The sequence below is a fragment of the Semicossyphus pulcher genome, unplaced genomic scaffold, assembly GCF_022749685.1.
Source record: "Semicossyphus pulcher isolate SPU_LCO1_2020_fin unplaced genomic scaffold, fSemPul1.0.p SCAF_10, whole genome shotgun sequence".
Taxonomy (NCBI): domain Eukaryota; kingdom Metazoa; phylum Chordata; class Actinopteri; order Labriformes; family Labridae; genus Semicossyphus; species Semicossyphus pulcher.
This window is the reverse complement of record NW_027211604.1, coordinates 11,249,952-11,268,630: the sequence shown is the minus strand read 5'-3', so window position 1 is coordinate 11,268,630 and position 18,679 is coordinate 11,249,952. Positions and strand designations below refer to the sequence as shown.

At 41.4% G+C, this 18,679-nt stretch overlaps 2 protein-coding genes across 3 annotated transcripts; one reads left to right on the top strand and one right to left on the bottom strand.

Moving 5' to 3' along the window:
- The first annotated feature begins 694 nt into the window (after positions 1 to 694).
- Positions 695 to 8,678, top strand: LOC138600419 (zinc finger Y-chromosomal protein 1). 2 transcript variants are annotated; one of them, XM_069671852.1, is made up of 8 exons: positions 695 to 900; positions 2,984 to 3,080; positions 3,332 to 3,646; positions 4,382 to 4,531; positions 4,640 to 4,768; positions 4,857 to 4,991; positions 5,136 to 5,279; positions 5,702 to 8,678. In XM_069671852.1, the coding sequence occupies exons 2-8, from the start codon at positions 3,014 to 3,016 to the stop codon at positions 7,000 to 7,002; spliced, it is 2,241 nt and encodes a 746-aa protein (XP_069527953.1). In that variant the 5' UTR covers positions 695 to 900; positions 2,984 to 3,013; the 3' UTR covers positions 7,003 to 8,678. The 2 variants fall into 2 exon arrangements, with proteins under 2 accessions (XP_069527953.1, XP_069527945.1); XM_069671844.1 differs by lacking the exon at positions 4,857 to 4,991 and having other exon boundaries at positions 698 to 900.
- Positions 8,679 to 9,951: 1,273 nt separating this feature from the next.
- Positions 9,952 to 13,055, bottom strand: LOC138600392 (lipocalin-like). Its single transcript, XM_069671797.1, has 7 exons — positions 13,028 to 13,055; positions 11,154 to 11,248; positions 10,624 to 10,763; positions 10,476 to 10,549; positions 10,264 to 10,377; positions 10,074 to 10,175; positions 9,952 to 9,971 (listed from the first exon to the last, which is right to left on the bottom strand). Exons 1-7 carry the CDS (start codon positions 13,053 to 13,055, stop codon positions 9,952 to 9,954), a joined length of 573 nt encoding a protein of 190 aa, XP_069527898.1.
- Positions 13,056 to 18,679: the final 5,624 nt, after the last annotated feature.

Sequence of the window (18,679 nt, the reverse complement as noted above, 5' to 3'; positions counted from 1 at the left end):
TTTTTTGACTGGAGCTAATTTTAACCATTTCACATGGCCTACTGATAATTTAATTTAATTGTGTGTTCAAGATGGATATAGGCTACTTTATATACATTTGTAAGTCAACTGACAAATAATTTTAGTAAGTACAACACAAATTGTACACAAACTACAGTTGATGAAAATGTGGGATATTTTTAAAATTTCTACCTCTGCCTGCTTCAAAAGTATGTTTTTTCACTGAGTGAAACACCACCAGCCTACTTTATCTTTGCGTTTTCTTTCGTATTTAACATGAAATTAATTTTAATAATAACTTATTTCAAAAGGTGTTTAAGTTATTGTTCAGAAACATTCCGGTTCATACAGTCAGAATGAAAGTGATACTGTATTGTATGTTTCAGAGGTCAGCTGGTCAGCGATTTGTTAAATGTTGGTGCTTTCTGTATAGAGGTCATAGATTGACTTCCTTTTCTTGTCAGTTTGGTCATCTATAGCAGGTCTCTGCCCATTACTAGCTGTTACTGAAACCTTGGGGCATAAACTAATTAAAATGAACACTACACTGCACGTCTGAGCAGCGGTCCTCAGATTATGGCCTGTTTGGTGCCTGCCGGTGTGATTTCCACCACAACCCTTCCGCATTTTCCTGCTGCTCTCGGGCTGTGACGTGTCGTGCTGACGGCGGCCTCGGAGCTGGAGGAGCGGGGGGCTGTAGCATGACAAGACCTGGCTCCAGACGTCCTGCTTTGCTTTCAGCAGAGCTCCAGAATCAACCCCTAACCCCTCCTTCTCTGCTCCTCTCCGGCCCGCCCAAATAACACAAAATTCCCGACTGAATCCAGCCCGAGTCTGGGGGAACCAGGCGGCCTGGGAAGCCGAGGCGCGGACGGAGGCCATCCCTGCAGCACACATCTGGTACGCGGGTCATTTCTGCGCGTGCTGCGCCCGTTTGTGGAGCTATGCTTGCATGTATGTGTATTCGTATGTCTTTGTTTTTGCATGCATGTGGTATTTTAATTTATTTCTTTATTCTCACTGAGAGGCCGCAAAGGGTTGGGCCTTTTCTTCTCAGGCCCGGGCCCTTTATAGAGGCCGTAATTGGTAAGTCAGGCCTATCCGGTTAGCTAGCCGTCCTGCCGAAAGGAGCGGGGTTTTTGTACTCTCCTGTCGTCGTTAGCTAACGTAACATTAACTTCTAATTGATTCTAACCGCCAATGCGCAGTTTATCCTTTTAACAGCTGTGCACATTATGTATTCTCATCACTGACGGGTAATTTCAATCAGTTTTTAATGTTAGCATTCGTCCGGACATCAAGCTAACAAAATGGCGGACGCTGCCGTTATGAAAACGGTTGTAGAAAATGTGCATGTATTCAGCCTTCATTCAGAACCGTACGAGCGTGGACCTAATATTACGCTCCGTCTTTCTGTTATGGTTTTTTTTTTTAATCACACAGCCTGTATCTTTGTGCATCCAGTTGTTCCTGAATGTATGCTTTGGCTATGACAGTCATGTATTAGCATGTGTTATCAGTGCTAACGCTGCTCCAGTGGTCAGTTGAAGACATTACCGCTAATCGCCTCATCGGGTTTACGCTGTTTAGTCCTGCATGAATGAGGAGTTAAGCTAGTCTGATCACCCTGGTATGTTTAACGTACTGGCGGCATCTTTCAGCACACTGATACCCTGTGTTATGCACCACATCTCCACACACCGCTGTCATCATTTTCCACCTGGAGGTGGGGGATGGTACATTCAGTGAAAATTAAATGGCATCCCGGCTGCATCGTCCACACCACTGTTTACATCTCTGCACCCCCTGTGCGTGTGTGACAGGCAGAGGGTTTTGTCGCATATTGTCAAACCTTTAGCACCATGTTGAGGGTATTGTCCACTGGGCTCAAATATGTGTTTACATATCAGTAGCTAAAGTAACGATTCAGTTATGACAATTATGCCACTGGTCACCTCACATATTGTCCTCTGCAGTGGACACAAGCTAATACTGCAAACATCTTCAAATCGTCATCCTTTTCTTCATTAGTAATAAAAACGAATGTTGAGGTTTTTCCCGCCTAAAATGCACGCTATTTGAGACTTCTCTCCAGTGCAGGTTTCGTATTTGGTGCCGTTTGTGTTTTTAATACATATGTGAATAAAATGTCAAAGAAAACGAACCTCTTCACAGACAAACTCATTGCAGCAGCAGGATACAACAACAAAAATATATGAACATACATAAGATTTGAAACCAGCTCTATTTCTATTAGTAAATGTCAACAGTGCGAAGAGTTTACCTTATCAGTCCTAAAGAAACTACCAAGTACAGGATTTACTCTAAAACTACATGACAGCAGTCTTTAAAGAATGGATATGTGTATTAGCCTATTAGCTGTTATAGTGACGCTCACGCTGCTGCAATTGTGCAACACTAGGCCAGTTGTCTCTTTATCATGTGAATCCCATTATAATGGCAAATTAACAACACACATGCCATATTTTCCTGCTACAAGGAAAGGGTGGCAAGCTGATTGTGGCTTTTTCCCTAGGTTCATCTGGAAGAGGTTAACAAACAATGATAGAAACATGTGTTGTGTGCTTAATCACATTTTGTGTTATAGAATCCTTATAGTTTTAAATCACATTAATGATCACAAATGTATGATTTTTGCTTGAGTGCGTGCGTATTCAGTTGCTTAAGAGCAAGTTCAAGCACACGGCAAGGAACAATACAACATTTCAAGAGTGTTGTTAATAAATGTATTTCTTTAGTAATGCAATCAATACATCGTGTGAGAAAATGAACGCAGTTGTCGGCTCGGCAAGCCTCGTACTAGAAAGAATTACACGTTAAGTAATGGGAGAATGTCGGACTAATTTACGTTACTTGGATGAATAATTGATTCATCAATTTTTGTGATTGCTTGGTTTTGTTCGTCTTTGTTGTCAACTTTTTTTGGTCACCAAATATTCAAGCTCGTATCGTTTGTTTTCAGTTCTCCAGTAACAAATGCAGTGCGAGGACAATGGATGAGGATGTCACCAGGCTTGCCATACATTCAGAAGAGCCTAAAATAATATTGCACGGATCGGGTAAGAAGCCCTGCTTGTATTCACATGTGTTTTTCCCCCCACAAAGTATGTTTGCTGGTATGTTGGACTTCTGATAAACATGGTCATGTTTGGGTATTTCACAAAGCTGGTTTCTGTAGTTAGCCAGATAACTTGAAATACTTGAACGTCAGAACGTTTAGACTGTTAATATTATAGTTGTATGTAATCCACACTCAAAAACTGCCCCTCTTGTTGCTCTCTGTTTAACTGGGTAATCCTGCTTCTTCCAGATGAGGGTGGTGCCGGCGGGCAGGAGTTTGTTGTGGAGCTTCAAGAGACTGTGTTGGTGTCCGAAGGCGAGGGGGAAGGCATGGCGGTTCACAGGTTTGCCCCAGACGAGCTCGTCATCCAGGATGCCGTGGAGGACGTGGTTTCTGAGTATGTGCACTGTGATGAGGATGAAGACGTCGCTGTGGAAACCTGCGTGATGGCCCTGGAGGGCGAGGAGGAAGGTGTTGCCATGGGAGACATCACTGAAGATGGGCTGGACCCAGAGCAGCAGGACGACGACCAAGATGGCTGTGGAGATTATCTCATGATATCCTGTAAGTTAACTGCCCCAGGTGTTTAGTTCCCAAATAGATGAAATATTAAGTGAGCAGACAGTTGAAATTGCCACTCACTTTCTGATTTATCTTATGAACTATGGTCTGTCTCTCCTGCAGTGACACCTACAGCTTAATGTACACTGACATCAGCCAGTTCATTTGTTTTCTTTATGGATGCTTGTTGGCTAATGCTAAAGCTAGAAATTCTTCTAAATGTAGCGTTATCACCGTTTTCCAAACAGTTCCAGGTGCTTGGTGCTTTACCAGCTTCCTCTGTTCTGGATGAGGCCCACTCTTGATTTAAATGTTGCCGGGTAAAGAAAGACGGATTGATATCAGTTTTTTTTAATCTGGCCAACACAGACACACGAAAATGAAAGTTAATAAAGTCTTATCTTGATTTTATTCAGATATAAGACCCCTTAAATAACAAGTTTTTACTGTATAGGCACATGGATAGTAGTGGTTTGAAAAGAAGTTTGGTGATTTTAATGTTTTGCTCTCAACCAGGATGATTATAACTTGTGACCCCACACACACACCACATGATTATCCCAGGCAGCCAGTTTACAGCCATTGTAACTTTAGTAAAGGGTTATTAACCACATACAAGAGGCTGTGGTGTGTTTGAGATAAAAGTTTGAAATGGTGGATTTACACTGTCACCAGTTCATTCCTGGCAGACACTGCACTCTTTAACGTCTGAAATGTAATGCGTTTCCCCCTCCCTAGTGGACGAAGCTGGGAAAATGGTGTCTGAGGATGGGACGGAGGTAACAGTGGAAGGAGCTGTGGAGGACCAGGAAGTGGAGAAGGATGAGGATGGGCAGGAGGTGATAAAGGTGTACATCTTCAAGGCTGACTCTGGGGAGGACGACATGGGTGAGTAGCACTGGAGAAAGTTTGAGGGCTCAGTTCCCCACAGGTTGAAGAGTATTTTGTGTTAGATTTGCCAATGTTTTGTTTTTAAAAGGTGTTTTTATTCTGTAGGAGAATCGGTTGACATCAGCGATGGAGACACAGAGAGCGTGGCGCTAACAGAGTCTTCAGGCCAAATGCTGAGAGAGAAGATGGTTTACATGTCGGTCGGGGATTCTCATCACAATCAAGGAAACCACGGTGAGTAATTTGGATCTAACGATCGGGGACTGCTGTCTTGAAACTGTCAATAGCTTTTTGGTTTTGTACATGTTGGGCTCATCTGCAGGTGGGTCCAAGGTGACTGATGAGGTTTATATGGAGGTGGTGGTAGGAGGCGAAGAGCCAGTAACTCACGACCGCTCGTATGACAGCGTGTCTCTAAGCAAGGACTTCATGCCTGTGGCCTGGGCTGCTGCTTATGGTCAGCACCCCTGTCTATTAAATTGCTTTTAAAAACAACTCTGGAAGCCTGTGCATCAGCCACGTCTCTGAGTGTGTGGCCTGAAGCCTTACAGATGCTGGTTTTGTTTGTTTCCGTGTTAAATACCATGCGGTTGTCTCACAGGTGTGGAGGACAGCGAGAGTTGTGAGAACCGAAACGGTGCAGCCAGCGCTCTGCTTCACATCGATGAATCTGACGGGGTCGATGAAATCAATAGACAACGCAACAAGAGCAGAAGAAGGTCGGAGCCTCGCCAGGTGCAGACAGGTAAGAAAAACACAAAGTTCATGGATATGGAAGTAGCTTTTTTCTGAAGTCCTTGTAATTCATTGTTAGCCATGAATAAAAGAAAACGTGAACATGACTTTAATAACCTAAAAAAGCTCTTCTTATACTGAGGATATTGTACTGTTGCTCTCAGCTCAATATTCCGGGTTATTGGCCTTTTTGTCTCAAGATATCTCCAGTCCCATTAGTGCTGTATGCTCAGTATGCCAGAGAACACCTTTTACCTTACTGCTGCCCTACTTATTTATTAATGCATTTATTACATACAATAGAATAAGAGCATATATTTGACCTGTCACACGTTTTTTTTGATGTTATAGCTAAGATGACAAAAAGTTAGCTTGAACAGTATTATGGCCTTGTTTTCAATTCCATCTCCCTCCTCTTATTTTTCCCTCCAGCCATCATCATCGGTCCGTACGGTCAGCCTCTGACGGTTTACCCCTGCATGCTTTGTGGTAAAAAGTTCAAGTCACGAGGTTTTCTGAAACGCCACACAAAGAATCATCACCAGGACGTTCTGACGAGGAAAAAGTACCAATGCACAGACTGTGACTTTACTACCAACAAGAAGGCCAGCCTGCACAACCACATGGAGGTGCACGCTCTCAGCAGCAAGGCCCCTTTCGAGTGTGAAATGTGCGGCAAGGAGTTCCACCAGCAGGCGGCGCTGTTCTCTCACAGATTGCAGCACCATCACAGAGAGCCCAAAACCCAGCCGCCTCCCCCGCCCACCAAGATGCATAAATGCAAATTCTGTGAATACGAAACCGCTGAGCAAGGACTGCTCAATCGACACTTGTTGGCCGTCCACAGCAAAAGCTTCCCCCACATCTGTGTGGAGTGTGGAAAAGGCTTCAGACACCCTTCAGAGTTGAAGAAACACATGCGCACACACACGGGAGAGAAGCCTTACTCCTGCCTGTACTGCGACTACAAATCGGCCGATTCCTCCAACCTCAAGACGCACATCAAGACCAAGCATAGCAAAGAGATGCCATACAAATGTGAGCGCTGCTTCCAGACCTTTGCGGAGGAGGAGGAGTTAATGCAGCACGGACTAACACACGAGGAGAATAAGACCCACCATTGTGCCCACTGTGATCACAAAAGCTCCAACTCCAGTGACCTAAAACGCCATATCATATCTGTTCACACCAAGGACTATCCACACAAATGTGCCATCTGTTGTAAAGGCTTCCACCGGCCGTCTGAACTGAAGAAGCACTCAGTCTCCCACCGAACCAAGAAACTCCATCAGTGCCGGCACTGCAACTTTAAGATTGCAGACCCCTTTGTTCTCAGTCGTCATATCTTGTCTGTCCACACGAAGGAGCAACAGGCCTCCCCTGAAAAGAGTGAGGCTAAGAGGACAGAGACACACACTCCTGTTGCGACACCTAAAAAGTCTGCACCGAGCGGGTCCAGCAGCTCTGGTCCTCCTGGCAGAGTCAGTGCAGCCAGCTTAGCCAGCAGTGTGACTGTAGTTATTGGCAAAGGACAAAAAGAGAGGAGAATCTATCAGTGCCAGTACTGTGACTACAGCACCGGAGACGCCTCGGGTTTCAAGCGACATGTGATTTCCATTCACACGAAAGACTATCCTCACCGCTGCGAGATCTGTTCGAAAGGCTTCCGACGGCCCTCGGAGAAGAACCAGCATATCATGCGTCACCACAAAGACGTGGTGCAGGCAGAGTGACTCTGACCGAGCCAAATACTGTGCCACAGCAACGAACAATGTTTCATCACACCCCAGTCACTGCACCCTCAGCACGACACCACCACATCGAAACAGTGTGTGTGTGTGTGTGTGTGCTGCACTTAGTCCGTTCTGTTGTTTTGCTCTTTTTGATCCTCAGCCTAATGTTTGTTCAGAAATGTATACACATGTACATAACATTAATGCTCTGTCAGAGTTAGCAACAAAACCCCTCCGTAGACTTGCACTTTGAACTGCATGTCCCTTGCTGGTGACAGTGTGCATGGCAGATTGTGCAGGTGTCTCTTTGTAGATAAACATGTTTAATTTCGCAGGCAGCAATCAGTTGTCAATCACAAATGGTCCTAATTATTCGTCTCAAAACTGAAGTGTAATTTGCAAAAAACACATTTGCATCATTCTGTTAAAAATGTACTACACAAAGCAGTATGAATTAGCAACCTGTTCGCAGTAGCACTTACCATCTTGGTAAAGATCGTGATGAATGCAGTACTCACGTCATGTGTGTTGTGTGTGTGTGGGAGAGAGAAGAGAGAGTGTGTGTGTGTGTGTGTGTGTGTGTGTGTGTGTGTGTGTGTGTGTGTGTGTGTGTGTGTGTGTGTGTGTGTGTGTGTGTGTGTGTGTGTGTGTGTGTGTGTGTGTGTGTGTGTGTGTGTGTGTGTGTGTGTGTGTGTGTGTGTGTGAATGAGTGAGTGAGAATGAGTGAGAGAGTGACAAAATGCATCTGTTGTACTTCCTGGTGCTCTGACCCCACCTCTCTGTATCATATTGCTTTTGGTTGTGTCAACAGAAACACACTGCTGGCTGTGTACAGCACCCAGAGAAAAGGAACAATCATTCTTAACTGCGTACACAGGGGGTCTACCTACAGTCATAATTACCACAAAATACACAGTGAAGTAGTGGATGTGTCATGGTAGTGAAAACAAGTTCATTTATGCACCTATATCACGGTGGGATCATTACCCCATTGCTTGGTTATCATACTCTATCAGTTTCAGTCGGTGAGTGTACTGTAAGCTGTTCAGAACTAGTGCCCTGCACCGAGATGAAGCCCCGACTGACAGTATTTAAGCCTTTAATGCTACCTGAGGAGAGAAATCTAATTCATTTAAAAAAGCAGATTGTTGTGATGAGGAAAATGTGTTTTCAACATTGATAATGACCGAACAAGTTTAATTTTCATATGAATTGACATGATCTGTTAAATCATCCGTATAAAACCGATATTAGGCTGGTTAAAAGCAGTGTCCCAGTGTACCTGTCTGCTCTGAATAGGAACCATTCAGTGTATCTGGTGCTGCTGTTCACAAACTATGGACTGAACTTTGTCTCCCCCTCAGATGTACTTTTACCAGTAGAAAGGGAAAAAATGTATATCTTTTTAGATGCAACTTCTGAAGACAGGTGCTGGTGGTGTACTTGTACTAAAGCTTTTTACACTTTTTGTTATCACCTGTGATTATTTCTGTTTTTATATTTATTTCATTTACAAGTTGTTGTATAGTTAAGTGTAACTAGACTTCTATGGGACGTAAATTATTGTTTTGTATACAAATCTGTACAAAGCGTGTAGATGTAAACACTTGATAAAAAGGAAATCTGAACTGTGTTGTTATGGATGTACTTCAGCGTATTTGTTAAAAAAGGTAATAAAAGCAAAGTATTTTAGCCGTTTTGTTCTTTATTATCCGACCTGAAGTCCCCCTCGCTTAAAAATGTTTTGGTTGTTTGTCACGTCTATTGGATGGAAAGCTGTTTTCAAAATTAATCTACATAAGGGAAAAAGATTACATTACATGTCTAAAGTGCTAATATTGAAGATCTCAGTTTCGTTCTCTTTGGCGGCACCTATGGCGATAAACGGTATCTGCAGGAGCACACTTCCAAAATATCCAAACAGTGTTGCATGTGTGACGTCCACGGTTGTCTCCGGTTGTAACTCTTGATTTTCCTTGCTGACGGTCGCTTTCCTTTTTAGACTGTTTGCCTTCATCTGAGCGTCTTTTTCTTTGGATTTTCACTTATTTTTGAAGTTGTATCTGTAGTCATCGATCTTTTCTTTGTTTGTTCAGCCATAGTAGATTACCGTTTGCTCGCAACACTTGCAGAGACCAGAAAAGCAGCCGCTTAGCTCCACCTACCCTGTCTGGCAGACCAACCACTGCTGGCTGATGGAAAACGCGTCACTAACTGGGCACAGCTGTGATTTTATTTACATGAAAATCTTCAAGATTCAAGATTATTACTTTAAAAGTGACCTGTGGATTTTCAAATGTAATGTTTACATTTAGTCTTTGAAGGGCTTTTTTTTGTCCTTAATTTCCGACAAAGTTGTTGAATCAATTTCCATCCTCATAAAAAGTTTGCATAGCTGATATTTCTTCAAAGCTGAAACCTGCAGTTTTTTCAGTATTAATTATGACGTTCTTCTTCTTTCCTGCCTTTATTTGCGTATCGCTGCATTTCTTAGCGCATCACAACCCTCTGTAGATGAGTGAAAAAGTATGAAACAATTGGCTGAAATGTGTATTGAACACAAATTAAATGGAGACCCACTCATGAACAGCTCCAGTGTTACTACTAGAGGTCAAGAGGTCCATAGCAAACCTTTGACTTTGCCGCACTGTCTTAAACCAGTACTGAACTTACACAAGTGTGTTGGGGGAAAAACAAATCAGAGACACATTGTTGAAAGCAGATTTTTATAAGTCTCACACCAGATGAGATGTTGAAGGTAGATAAAACCAAAATACTGTAAATTGAAACCAGGCTTTACATCATGTTTAGTGGCATTTGAAGCTATTGTTAAAACAGCTGAAAGAGCAAAGTAGATAAACTACTAAAAGTGACCTTGATAGATAAAGAATATTCACAACAAAAATGAAGGTCTTCAGACAGCTGTGACGAAAGATGCCAGAAAGAAAACTAAGCAGCTGGGCACTCCGCTAAAGAAGGAAAAAAGAGAAGAATAAGGTTTTTAGTGCATCTAATCACTCTGAATCAAAAGCTGTTTGTACATAAAACATCTCTGTTGATATGAAAAGTACCATTTTTGGGAAGGATAGCAATATTTTCAGGCAGGATGCCGGTCTCCAACGAGAACTGCCTGAACTTCTCCAGCAGAACAGGGTTGACGTCGATTCCACGGCCTGCAAACCACACAAGATAAATCTGTTATAATACGCATAAATATACCACAGATTCAAAGTGAAGCATCATGTTTATTAATGACATTACTGTAGAGTTTGTTGACAGCGGTGCTTTCCCCCGCCTTGCTCTTCATGGTGTGAGTCAGGGCGTACTCGTCATATTTCACCTCAACCATGCGCATGTCGTTCTGATTCCCCCAGCCTGAGGAAGTGAGGAGGGTAAAATATGTCTTGTAAATGTTGCATACATTCCTCTTTGTCTAAAATCTTATGTGTAAGTGTGTGTCCACTTTTGCTCACTTGAGTATGTGAACTTCCCCGGCATATCAGCCTTCTTGGCCAGGTTGTTCAGCCTCCAGCAAGAGCCATCAGCACTGCAAACACATTGAAACACGATTAACAATTCTTCAACTGATGTAATGTCTCCTTCTCCATCCTCTACACTCACTTGAGACTGGCGTGTGAAATGTCCAGGTCCCCATCTGCAGTTGGGGTGAACATGGCTGTACCTATCTTCATGCTGTTTTTGTGGCTGACAAACCATTCGGCATTTGTGGCAAATCCGACCAGGTACCACTTCCCTGCCATCTGTGGACACGCACAAGGTAAACACAGTGGAGAAGAACAATTTGAGCAGGTATCAGAACTACTAAACTGTGCCTCCTTCCCCCTTAATCCTGGACACAACAGGAAACATCTACTGAGGCTCTTATACCCAAATGCATTTTGCAAAATATGCAAGAATAAACCATTTTAGTAATGTTTTGCTTGACAGGAAATACCCCATATTGACAAATATCCCATGACAATTTATAAATGATGTCACATGTCCTGAAACAGCCTGCAAAATCCTCTCTTTTTTGCAGCTCACTCAGTTGTAAGGAGGAATTAACAGAAATCCAGACAGGCATCCAGTCAATAAAACAATTTTGTGACTAAAATTTAAATTCGGTGGTTTGACCAAGCTTTGTGTCTTACCCCCTGTACGTTGAAGTCTGCCTGGGGTAGGACTTCAGAGGAAACAGTCATGGTGCAGAGCACAGCTCCTAGCAGCGTCAGCAGTAAAGTCATAGCTACAGCAGAAAGGATCCAGATAATGGAGAAGAGTGGTGATAAAGATCCAGAGGTCTGTTGTTGAAGTTCTGCCTGAAAACCCTTTATATAGAGGAGAGGGAGCTCACACACAAATACACCCATTCAAACCCTGGAGCTGGGATGGGTTCAAACAAGTGAGGCTTCAGATAAACACACGTAGAGTTTCACAGCCACAAGCTCTGCTTTTAGCTCTGCCAGGACAGAATGCAATAAAGTGTGCCAGAGGTGAAACATGCCAAGAAACTACATAACCTCACTATCAAATGGGCATATATTATACAGTATTGTGTCATTTTCATTCCGCAGTAATCTATTTGCAAGCATGAGCTGCAAAAAACACAGTTACCAAAGCTGGTAAACAAAGCAGTGGGTGCCCTCCAGTGCTTTCTGTGGCAGAGACCACAGAATCAAACTCATCCGTCAGCAGTTGTGACAGTAAAACACAGACAACACAAATGCCCCTGCAGATTGGATTCCTAATGCATGCATCGGCTCGTGGTGAATGAAAATTCTTTGCGTGTGGGTTGTCTGTCTAAAAAATTACAGGAAAGAAAATGAATGACACAATAATGGTTGCTTTTAATGAACGCAGGCAGCTTGCAGCTCACAGCCACATCTTTAAGGTTAAGGTTCATTTGAAAATTGACCTTGAAAACTTGGTGTTTCTTTATCAGCAGAATCAATAATACTAATATGTAGCTAGTAGGCTATATCTGGACCTAAAAAATCAACTGGATGAATGTATGGAAACATTCAGTATTGTTTACTTCATCTATTGATTAAGATCATGTATAGCTCATAATCATCAGGACAGCTGCTTCATTGACCCTGAGGTGAGATTGTTTCATTAACTGCTTTTTACAAGGTCATAAACATACTTTAAAACACTCTGTGAAGCCATAATGGACAAAAAAATTCTTACAGAAAAAAACAACAGATTAGCTACTGAACAGACCTATCCATGTTGTTTGTTGTTAAACTTTAAATATTTAACCAAATTACTATTTCCCCATATGTCAAAATATGTACCTCACCTTGAGCTATTGTTATCTAATAGTCTACAATACATAGAGGGCTAATGCTATTGCTGCTAATGGGTAGTGCTGATGCTAAGTAGCCATTCTACAAGATAAGCAAGCTACAAGATAGCTAGGCCAAAGTATCTCCTGTTGCTGTTTGACAGGTAAAAGCAGTTGTATCCTAGTTACTTATGTCATCAGTTTGAATTCGGACACCTAAACTCTGCGCAGTTATCTAAAAGAAGGCCCCTGCAGCGATGTCTTGGAAACCCTGTTCTTAATAAGTCAATTCACCACCTGCCGCAAATCGCGTCATTAGCGTTCACAAGGATAAACGTGGGCTATAAGGAAGGTTTGAAGAAATGCCGAAGTATCCTGGGATGAAACTAAAAGAAAATTATCTTTTAATCCTTGGTTAACACCCTTGGTGAGCGGAATAAGGTACGCTATGTAAATTAGCCCAATTGCCTTTATCACAGGTACGGTAGGTATGAGTTTTCCATTCACTTGGATGGATTTTTTTCTGTTCAATTTTTTATTATTAGCATGCGACGGTATCTAATGAGAGTTGCACCGAAATTTGATTGTTCTTGTGACAAGTCCTATGGAATGATTTTTAATGTGAATGGTGGCGCAGTTTATTTAGCTTTAAGTTGACTCACTTATAACTGCTTTGCCCACTGGCCATTTGAACTGCAGGGACTATCATTCAAGAAATTCAAGTTATATTAAACTCACAATCGTTATCGATCACCTTGAACTGCATTTAATCAGTATGTGAAAAGCTATTAGTATTGATTTTAATTTTGCACCTCTTTATTATTTTCAGTGCCTGAGATGATGATTTGAGAAGAAAAAAATAAACGCAACATCTGAAACATCAACCCAGATCATCCTACAGTCAGGCTAATCTACCCTCTACTGTCAGTCAAAAGGTAAAAGGTACGTTTGTCACTGAGTATAGTAAGTAAGTTAGATTAAAGACACTATACTATACACATTTTGGTTAATCTAATATTTAACTAAGGTACTAAGATCCCCATACATCCAGATTCCGCCACATAAGCTAATTGTTATAAGTTAGTTGTTTGAGCAGTCATTTCCTTCTCAGTGCTTCCATGAACTTAGGCTGCTGAGTTTCAGAAAAGACAATAAAGCAAACTATCTTTTTTGGGCCACTGAGGTTCAATATTAGCTAAATTTAATCATAATTGCATAACCCACCTTAAGTTTAAATCAGTTATCTTTGAGGTTTATGCCAAACATATTGAATATTACGCTCAAGGATCATAGCCACTAATCAATAGTCCCTCCAGCCACACAAACCATCCAAAATGCCCTTCTCTGCAGAGGAAATAAGCAAATCCATCTGCACACAAACAGGCTAGCAAAGATGTCTCAAGAAATACACCATCACAATTCCTAAAAAAGACAAAAAGGCATTTAATACGGTGGATGACTCCTGGAAACTGAAAGTGAGAAAGATGAACAAAATGAAAACCCTCTGCTCCCTAAATAAACTTGTAAAATTAGAGAAGGAATTTACACTAAACAAAAGTATCAACCAGAATACCAAACTAGACAACCACTCCAGAGACTGTTAGCAGAAAGGACACCTGTGCCACTGATGATGAGACGAATTAATGCAGTCAGGTGCAGGCAGACACATGCTGCAGTACAGAGAGTCCTCAGACATACATACCTTGCCAGTTTAAACAGGTTTGCCTTTTGCCCTGAGATAAGACGTTTTTAAAGTAATGTGTCAGAAAAGTATTTTGTTGTTGAAAAATTAAGTCACACAAAGAACCGCAGCTGTTGTAATCTACATATTTACACAGTAGATTGATTTATTAAAGGGTTCGTGCAACAAACTAGAAAAAAAAATAGTTGTGGTGGAGAGAAAAAGACTTCACGTCCTGTTTGAAGAAAGAGAAATCTCCAGTTATTCCCACTTGGGAGCCTTCAAACATTATTATTATTATTACTGTAATGCAACTGCTGATTTTGTATTCCCACTGTGTATCTTAAGGAGCTGTTACATGTGATTGTTCCCTCAGAGGAGAAACCAGATACTGTCGTACAATGGAGCCCCTTCTGTACGAACTAAAGTGGCTCAGTTACAGCTAGAATTGAATATTTATTTCACTTTAATTGCCATGAGTGGTTACTTGTCGGCCTTTTGTACAATCAGCTGTCTAAAGATTTGTCGCGAACAGTTTCCCCGTCTTAGTAATTGGAATTCCAGTATGAATCTTTTAATTTGAATGTAGCATAGCTCTTGAATGTTTAACTTTGACTTGGCACCCCCACAAAAGGGCTTTATGGATTTCCCCTCTTTTCCTGTCATCTTGTGGATAACTGAAACTTCAAATGTAATAGCTTTGAGTATAATTAATGCTGTTAATCATTTCAGAGACTGAATATTTAGTTAACAGCTCATTGCCCAGAGCAGTGTCTGTCTCTGGCACACAGGACAGATGTCTTAACATATAGAGCTTCAAGGCAGGCATGCATACACAGACACTGTACATATACGGTGCACTCACCCAGGGGGTAAAATTGTGTAATATGTGCAATTATTTAGTCTCATATTTTCCTCAAGCATCACATTTTATACCAAGACAGGTTCTCCAGTCTATACGGCCAAGGGTTGCAAATGATAAGTTTGTGATTGTATTCAGGCAGAGTGGTGTATTCTGCGTGTGACGGCATTTGGAAATTGAAGTAAAGCAATGAAATGTTGAAGTGACTAGATTCTAGTTGTTTGGCTACAGGGTGACAGTGCAGGAACATGGATAAGAGTTGTGGGATGTTAATGGTCAGACTATGCTTCTGTCTTGAGATGTATTAATGTTGACATATTGTCCTTAAGGTGGAGCTAGAGACAGCTTACGGAGCCAATACGAGAGAAGTTTGCACTTGGGCCTTATCTTCAGCAGCAAGGCTCAGCAAAAACAACAGGAGCCACCGGACGATGACTATTTAACAGGAATTGAATGTAACAGACCACAATAGGAACATTGTTTTGTAAATGAAACAGCCCTAATGATATTAAGCTGTATCCAGTATCCTGTCAAAACTCAAAAGGTCATGGGACAGTAATTTAAGATAAAACAACTGTTGACAGAGTATGATAGCCCATGCTTGGCACAAACACCTGACACTAACATTAGTTAAAGGGAAAATGCAGATTTCACATAAACATCTGCACCGTGTTGGAGAAATACACAGACTGGCCTCAGGGTGGCACCAGAGGACCGACACCACAGCACCTGCACTGAAGTAAGAGGCCGGTGGAGATGCCAAATATATCAGATGATCGAGTGATTTAGATGGAGGAAATGTATTGATTTAAACAGCTTGATTGATGGATCCACCCTACAAGTGCATTATGTGACGTTATAATGGAAAGTGTATGGAGCAAAAACTGGTGTCTGGTGCTTCCAGGAGAGTGTATACACTGTTTAGTTCACCACGTTTACAGAAGAATAAATAGATTTACTGATGTTTAATAAATGTTATGCATTAATACAGTGGTAAAGATTGTGGCCTAAAGCTAAATGTAAATAATCTCCGTAAACAGTCCTTGCCTTTTTAAAAACTTGTAGGTCTGGACAGTGTAAAAGGAGCCCGCTGGCACTCTGAGACAGTGATGGGCAAAAACCATTAGATTAAAAAATCAATAGCACAGAGCACTGGAGAGAAAAATATTAAATAAAGACGGGAAAACAAGCTCGCATCAGTTGTACGAGTAAAGATGACCGAAGCTGCTCCGGGACGCAATGACTGCCTTTACCTCTTCTCGATATATATGTTGCCATTGGGATCCATATTTAGAAAGCATAATGTTTCATTTCATTGCTTTGCAGACGATGTACAAATCTATCTGCCTTTAAAAACTAATGAGCAAACCTCTGTGCAGGTCTTATTAGACTGCCTCAATGATATTCGATCTTGGATGGAAGTAAACTTTCTCTCCATGGACAAAAATAAAACGGAGATTATTTTATTCGGCCAAAAAAATCTATTGGATGGCTATGATAGCGCCATTGGCACCCTTAAGTCTCACTGTCACCCTTTTGCAAGGAACCTTGATGTTATTTTGGACAGTGACTTTAGGTTTGATAAGCAGATAAGCTCTATTGTCAAAACGAGCTTCTTCCAGCTAAGACTCTTAGCAAAAGTAAAGCCTTATCTCCCAAGAAATGACTTCGAGAAAGTTATTCACACCTTTGTTACATCACGCTTAGACTACTGTAACTCTTTGTTTGTTGGTCTCGACCAACCAGCATTGCGCCGTCTACAGGTAGTCCAAAATGCAGCGGCCCGCCTGCTGACTGGAAAGAAACGGCGTGATCACATCGGTCCCATCCTTGCATCTTTGCACTGGTTGCCCGTTAATTTTAGGATCCAGTTCAAGGTTTTATTAATTGTTTTTAAGTGTTTAAATGGTCTGGCACCGTCTTATTTATCAGAGCTCGTACAGCCTCACAGTACTTCCAGAGCACTTAGGTCATCAATCCAGCTGCTCCTGGCAGTACCTCGGTCCAGACTCTCTAGTCGTGGGGACAGAGCCTTCTCAGTGGCGGCCCCAAAGCTGTGGAACAGCCTACCTTTCCAGGTTAGAGCTGCACAGTCTGTTGAGCACTTTAAAACATTACTGAAAACCCATCTTTTCTCCTTGGCGTTTAATCACAGCTAAGCGAGAATTCTTGGCTTCTATTTCTATTTTTATTTTTATTTTATTATTATATTTATGTATGATTACATTGTATTTGTATTGTATTTTAATAACTGTACAGCACTTTGGTCGACTGAGCTTGTTTTTAAGGTGCTTTATAAATAACTAAATAAATAAGCTTGACTTGACTTGACTTGACTGCACTCCCACCTCTGACTCACAGGTCAGATGAAGTGCTCTGTCTGTCAGCTTTGTCGTATGTAATGCTGAATAAACGGTCTAAAAATAGGTTTTATTAGTGCAAGGATGAGATATTTAATCTTGCCAGCATATCCCTGGGATTTCTCCAAGTATGTCGACCTCAGCCAGCTCAAACCTTTCACAAAAGTGCGAACAACTGTAACAAGGCTATATATTTTCTTTCTAACATGCTCAACTTTGCATGTTATAATGGTATAATGCTTGATGTTACATGCAATATACAATTGCTATTGTATAGCGGACATTTTTACATCCAACAGGAGGGAAAGCACAGGTGTTAACAATAACTTTAACAAAGTTCTGTTCTATTCCAACTCTATTCAGGTGTCTGAGAAAGCCATGACAGGGAGTCAGCGTGCACACAACCAGGACCATGAAAATGAAGCAGCTAAATGGAATACAGCCATCATTAATGCTGCTATAAACACCTGTGCGTTTCCTCTTGTTGGATGCAAAAATATCTGCTGTGAAAGAGGCCCATTGCACTTACAATATACAGCTATTTCTACACCTTCTTGTATAGAGGTTTTAAGTTCATTTTAACAATGTATTTTTTTTGATGTCCCTTGTTTTAGCTGACTGTATGTGTGTGTATCCATCTCTATGTTTATGTGTGCAACATTGAATCATAAAAAAACAAAGTCAAAGTCACATAACACACACTCTATGTTCAGTGAAGCTGGCTTGGAATAAATCCTGCACACATGCTAACTCTATGCGTGTTGCTAACCTGCTATTTAGTTCATAGGAGAGGCAGAGCTGGGTCCGACGAAGTACAATGGTGGAAGTACAGCTAAGTGACCAATTTATAAAACACTTTCCAGTGCTGTCATAACAGTCTTTTAGACTTATAGAAATAATGCTACCCCTATGGTTTGCTAACAGTCAGTCATTAACTTGCTTACTTTTAATAGAATGTGAAGATAGAGGTAGGCTTCTATTAATTGCAGATGTCACAATACATTTGTATGCCATGCTAGCTTACATCGAAAATAAATGGGTTAAGGCTTTAAGCTTTGACCAAAAATGTATGACCTTTTATAACTGTGCGCCTGACACCAAGTATTTGAGGGCTAAATAGGAGACGGTACCACTCATCTCTATTACAGGATAAGGTTTCAAACTGAAGAACTTCATGTCGTAGTCTTTTAAAAAAAATCAATTTAATTTGTGTGTATTTGTTCAGGGTGTAACAAAGTGCACATTCATGTTCTAATGTTCTGTTAACGATATATGTAGGTTTTTGTAACATTAAGGATGCCACCACTTTAAACAATTCCACTTGCATGGTAAAGGCCTACAGTTACCAAGTAAGTAAGTTACACAAGTCTCGCACCACCTTAAAGCAAGTTGTTCCATTTATCATGCATCCTGCAGGTTTGTTTTCTTGGTGTGTGGTGACCGTAATGGCCGCACCTTAAAGAGCTAAAAGCATGACTGTTCTTTTA

Coding starts and splice junctions, on each gene's coding strand:
- LOC138600392 (XM_069671797.1), bottom strand. CDS start 13,055: ATGCAGTTCAAGGTGATCGATAACGATT. Junction 10,550..10,623: donor ATTTCACACGCCAGTCTCAA/GTGAGTGTAGAG, acceptor ATGTGTTTGCAG/TGCTGATGGCTCTTGCTGGA. Junction 10,176..10,263: donor CGCTGTCAACAAACTCTACA/GTAATGTCATTA, acceptor TGTGGTTTGCAG/GCCGTGGAATCGACGTCAAC.
- LOC138600419 (XM_069671852.1), top strand. CDS start 3,014: ATGGATGAGGATGTCACCAGGCTTGCCATACATTCAGAAGAGCCTAAA. Junction 3,647..4,381: donor AGATTATCTCATGATATCCT/GTAAGTTAACTG, acceptor CCCCCTCCCTAG/TGGACGAAGCTGGGAAAATG. Junction 4,769..4,856: donor TCACAATCAAGGAAACCACG/GTGAGTAATTTG, acceptor GCTCATCTGCAG/GTGGGTCCAAGGTGACTGAT.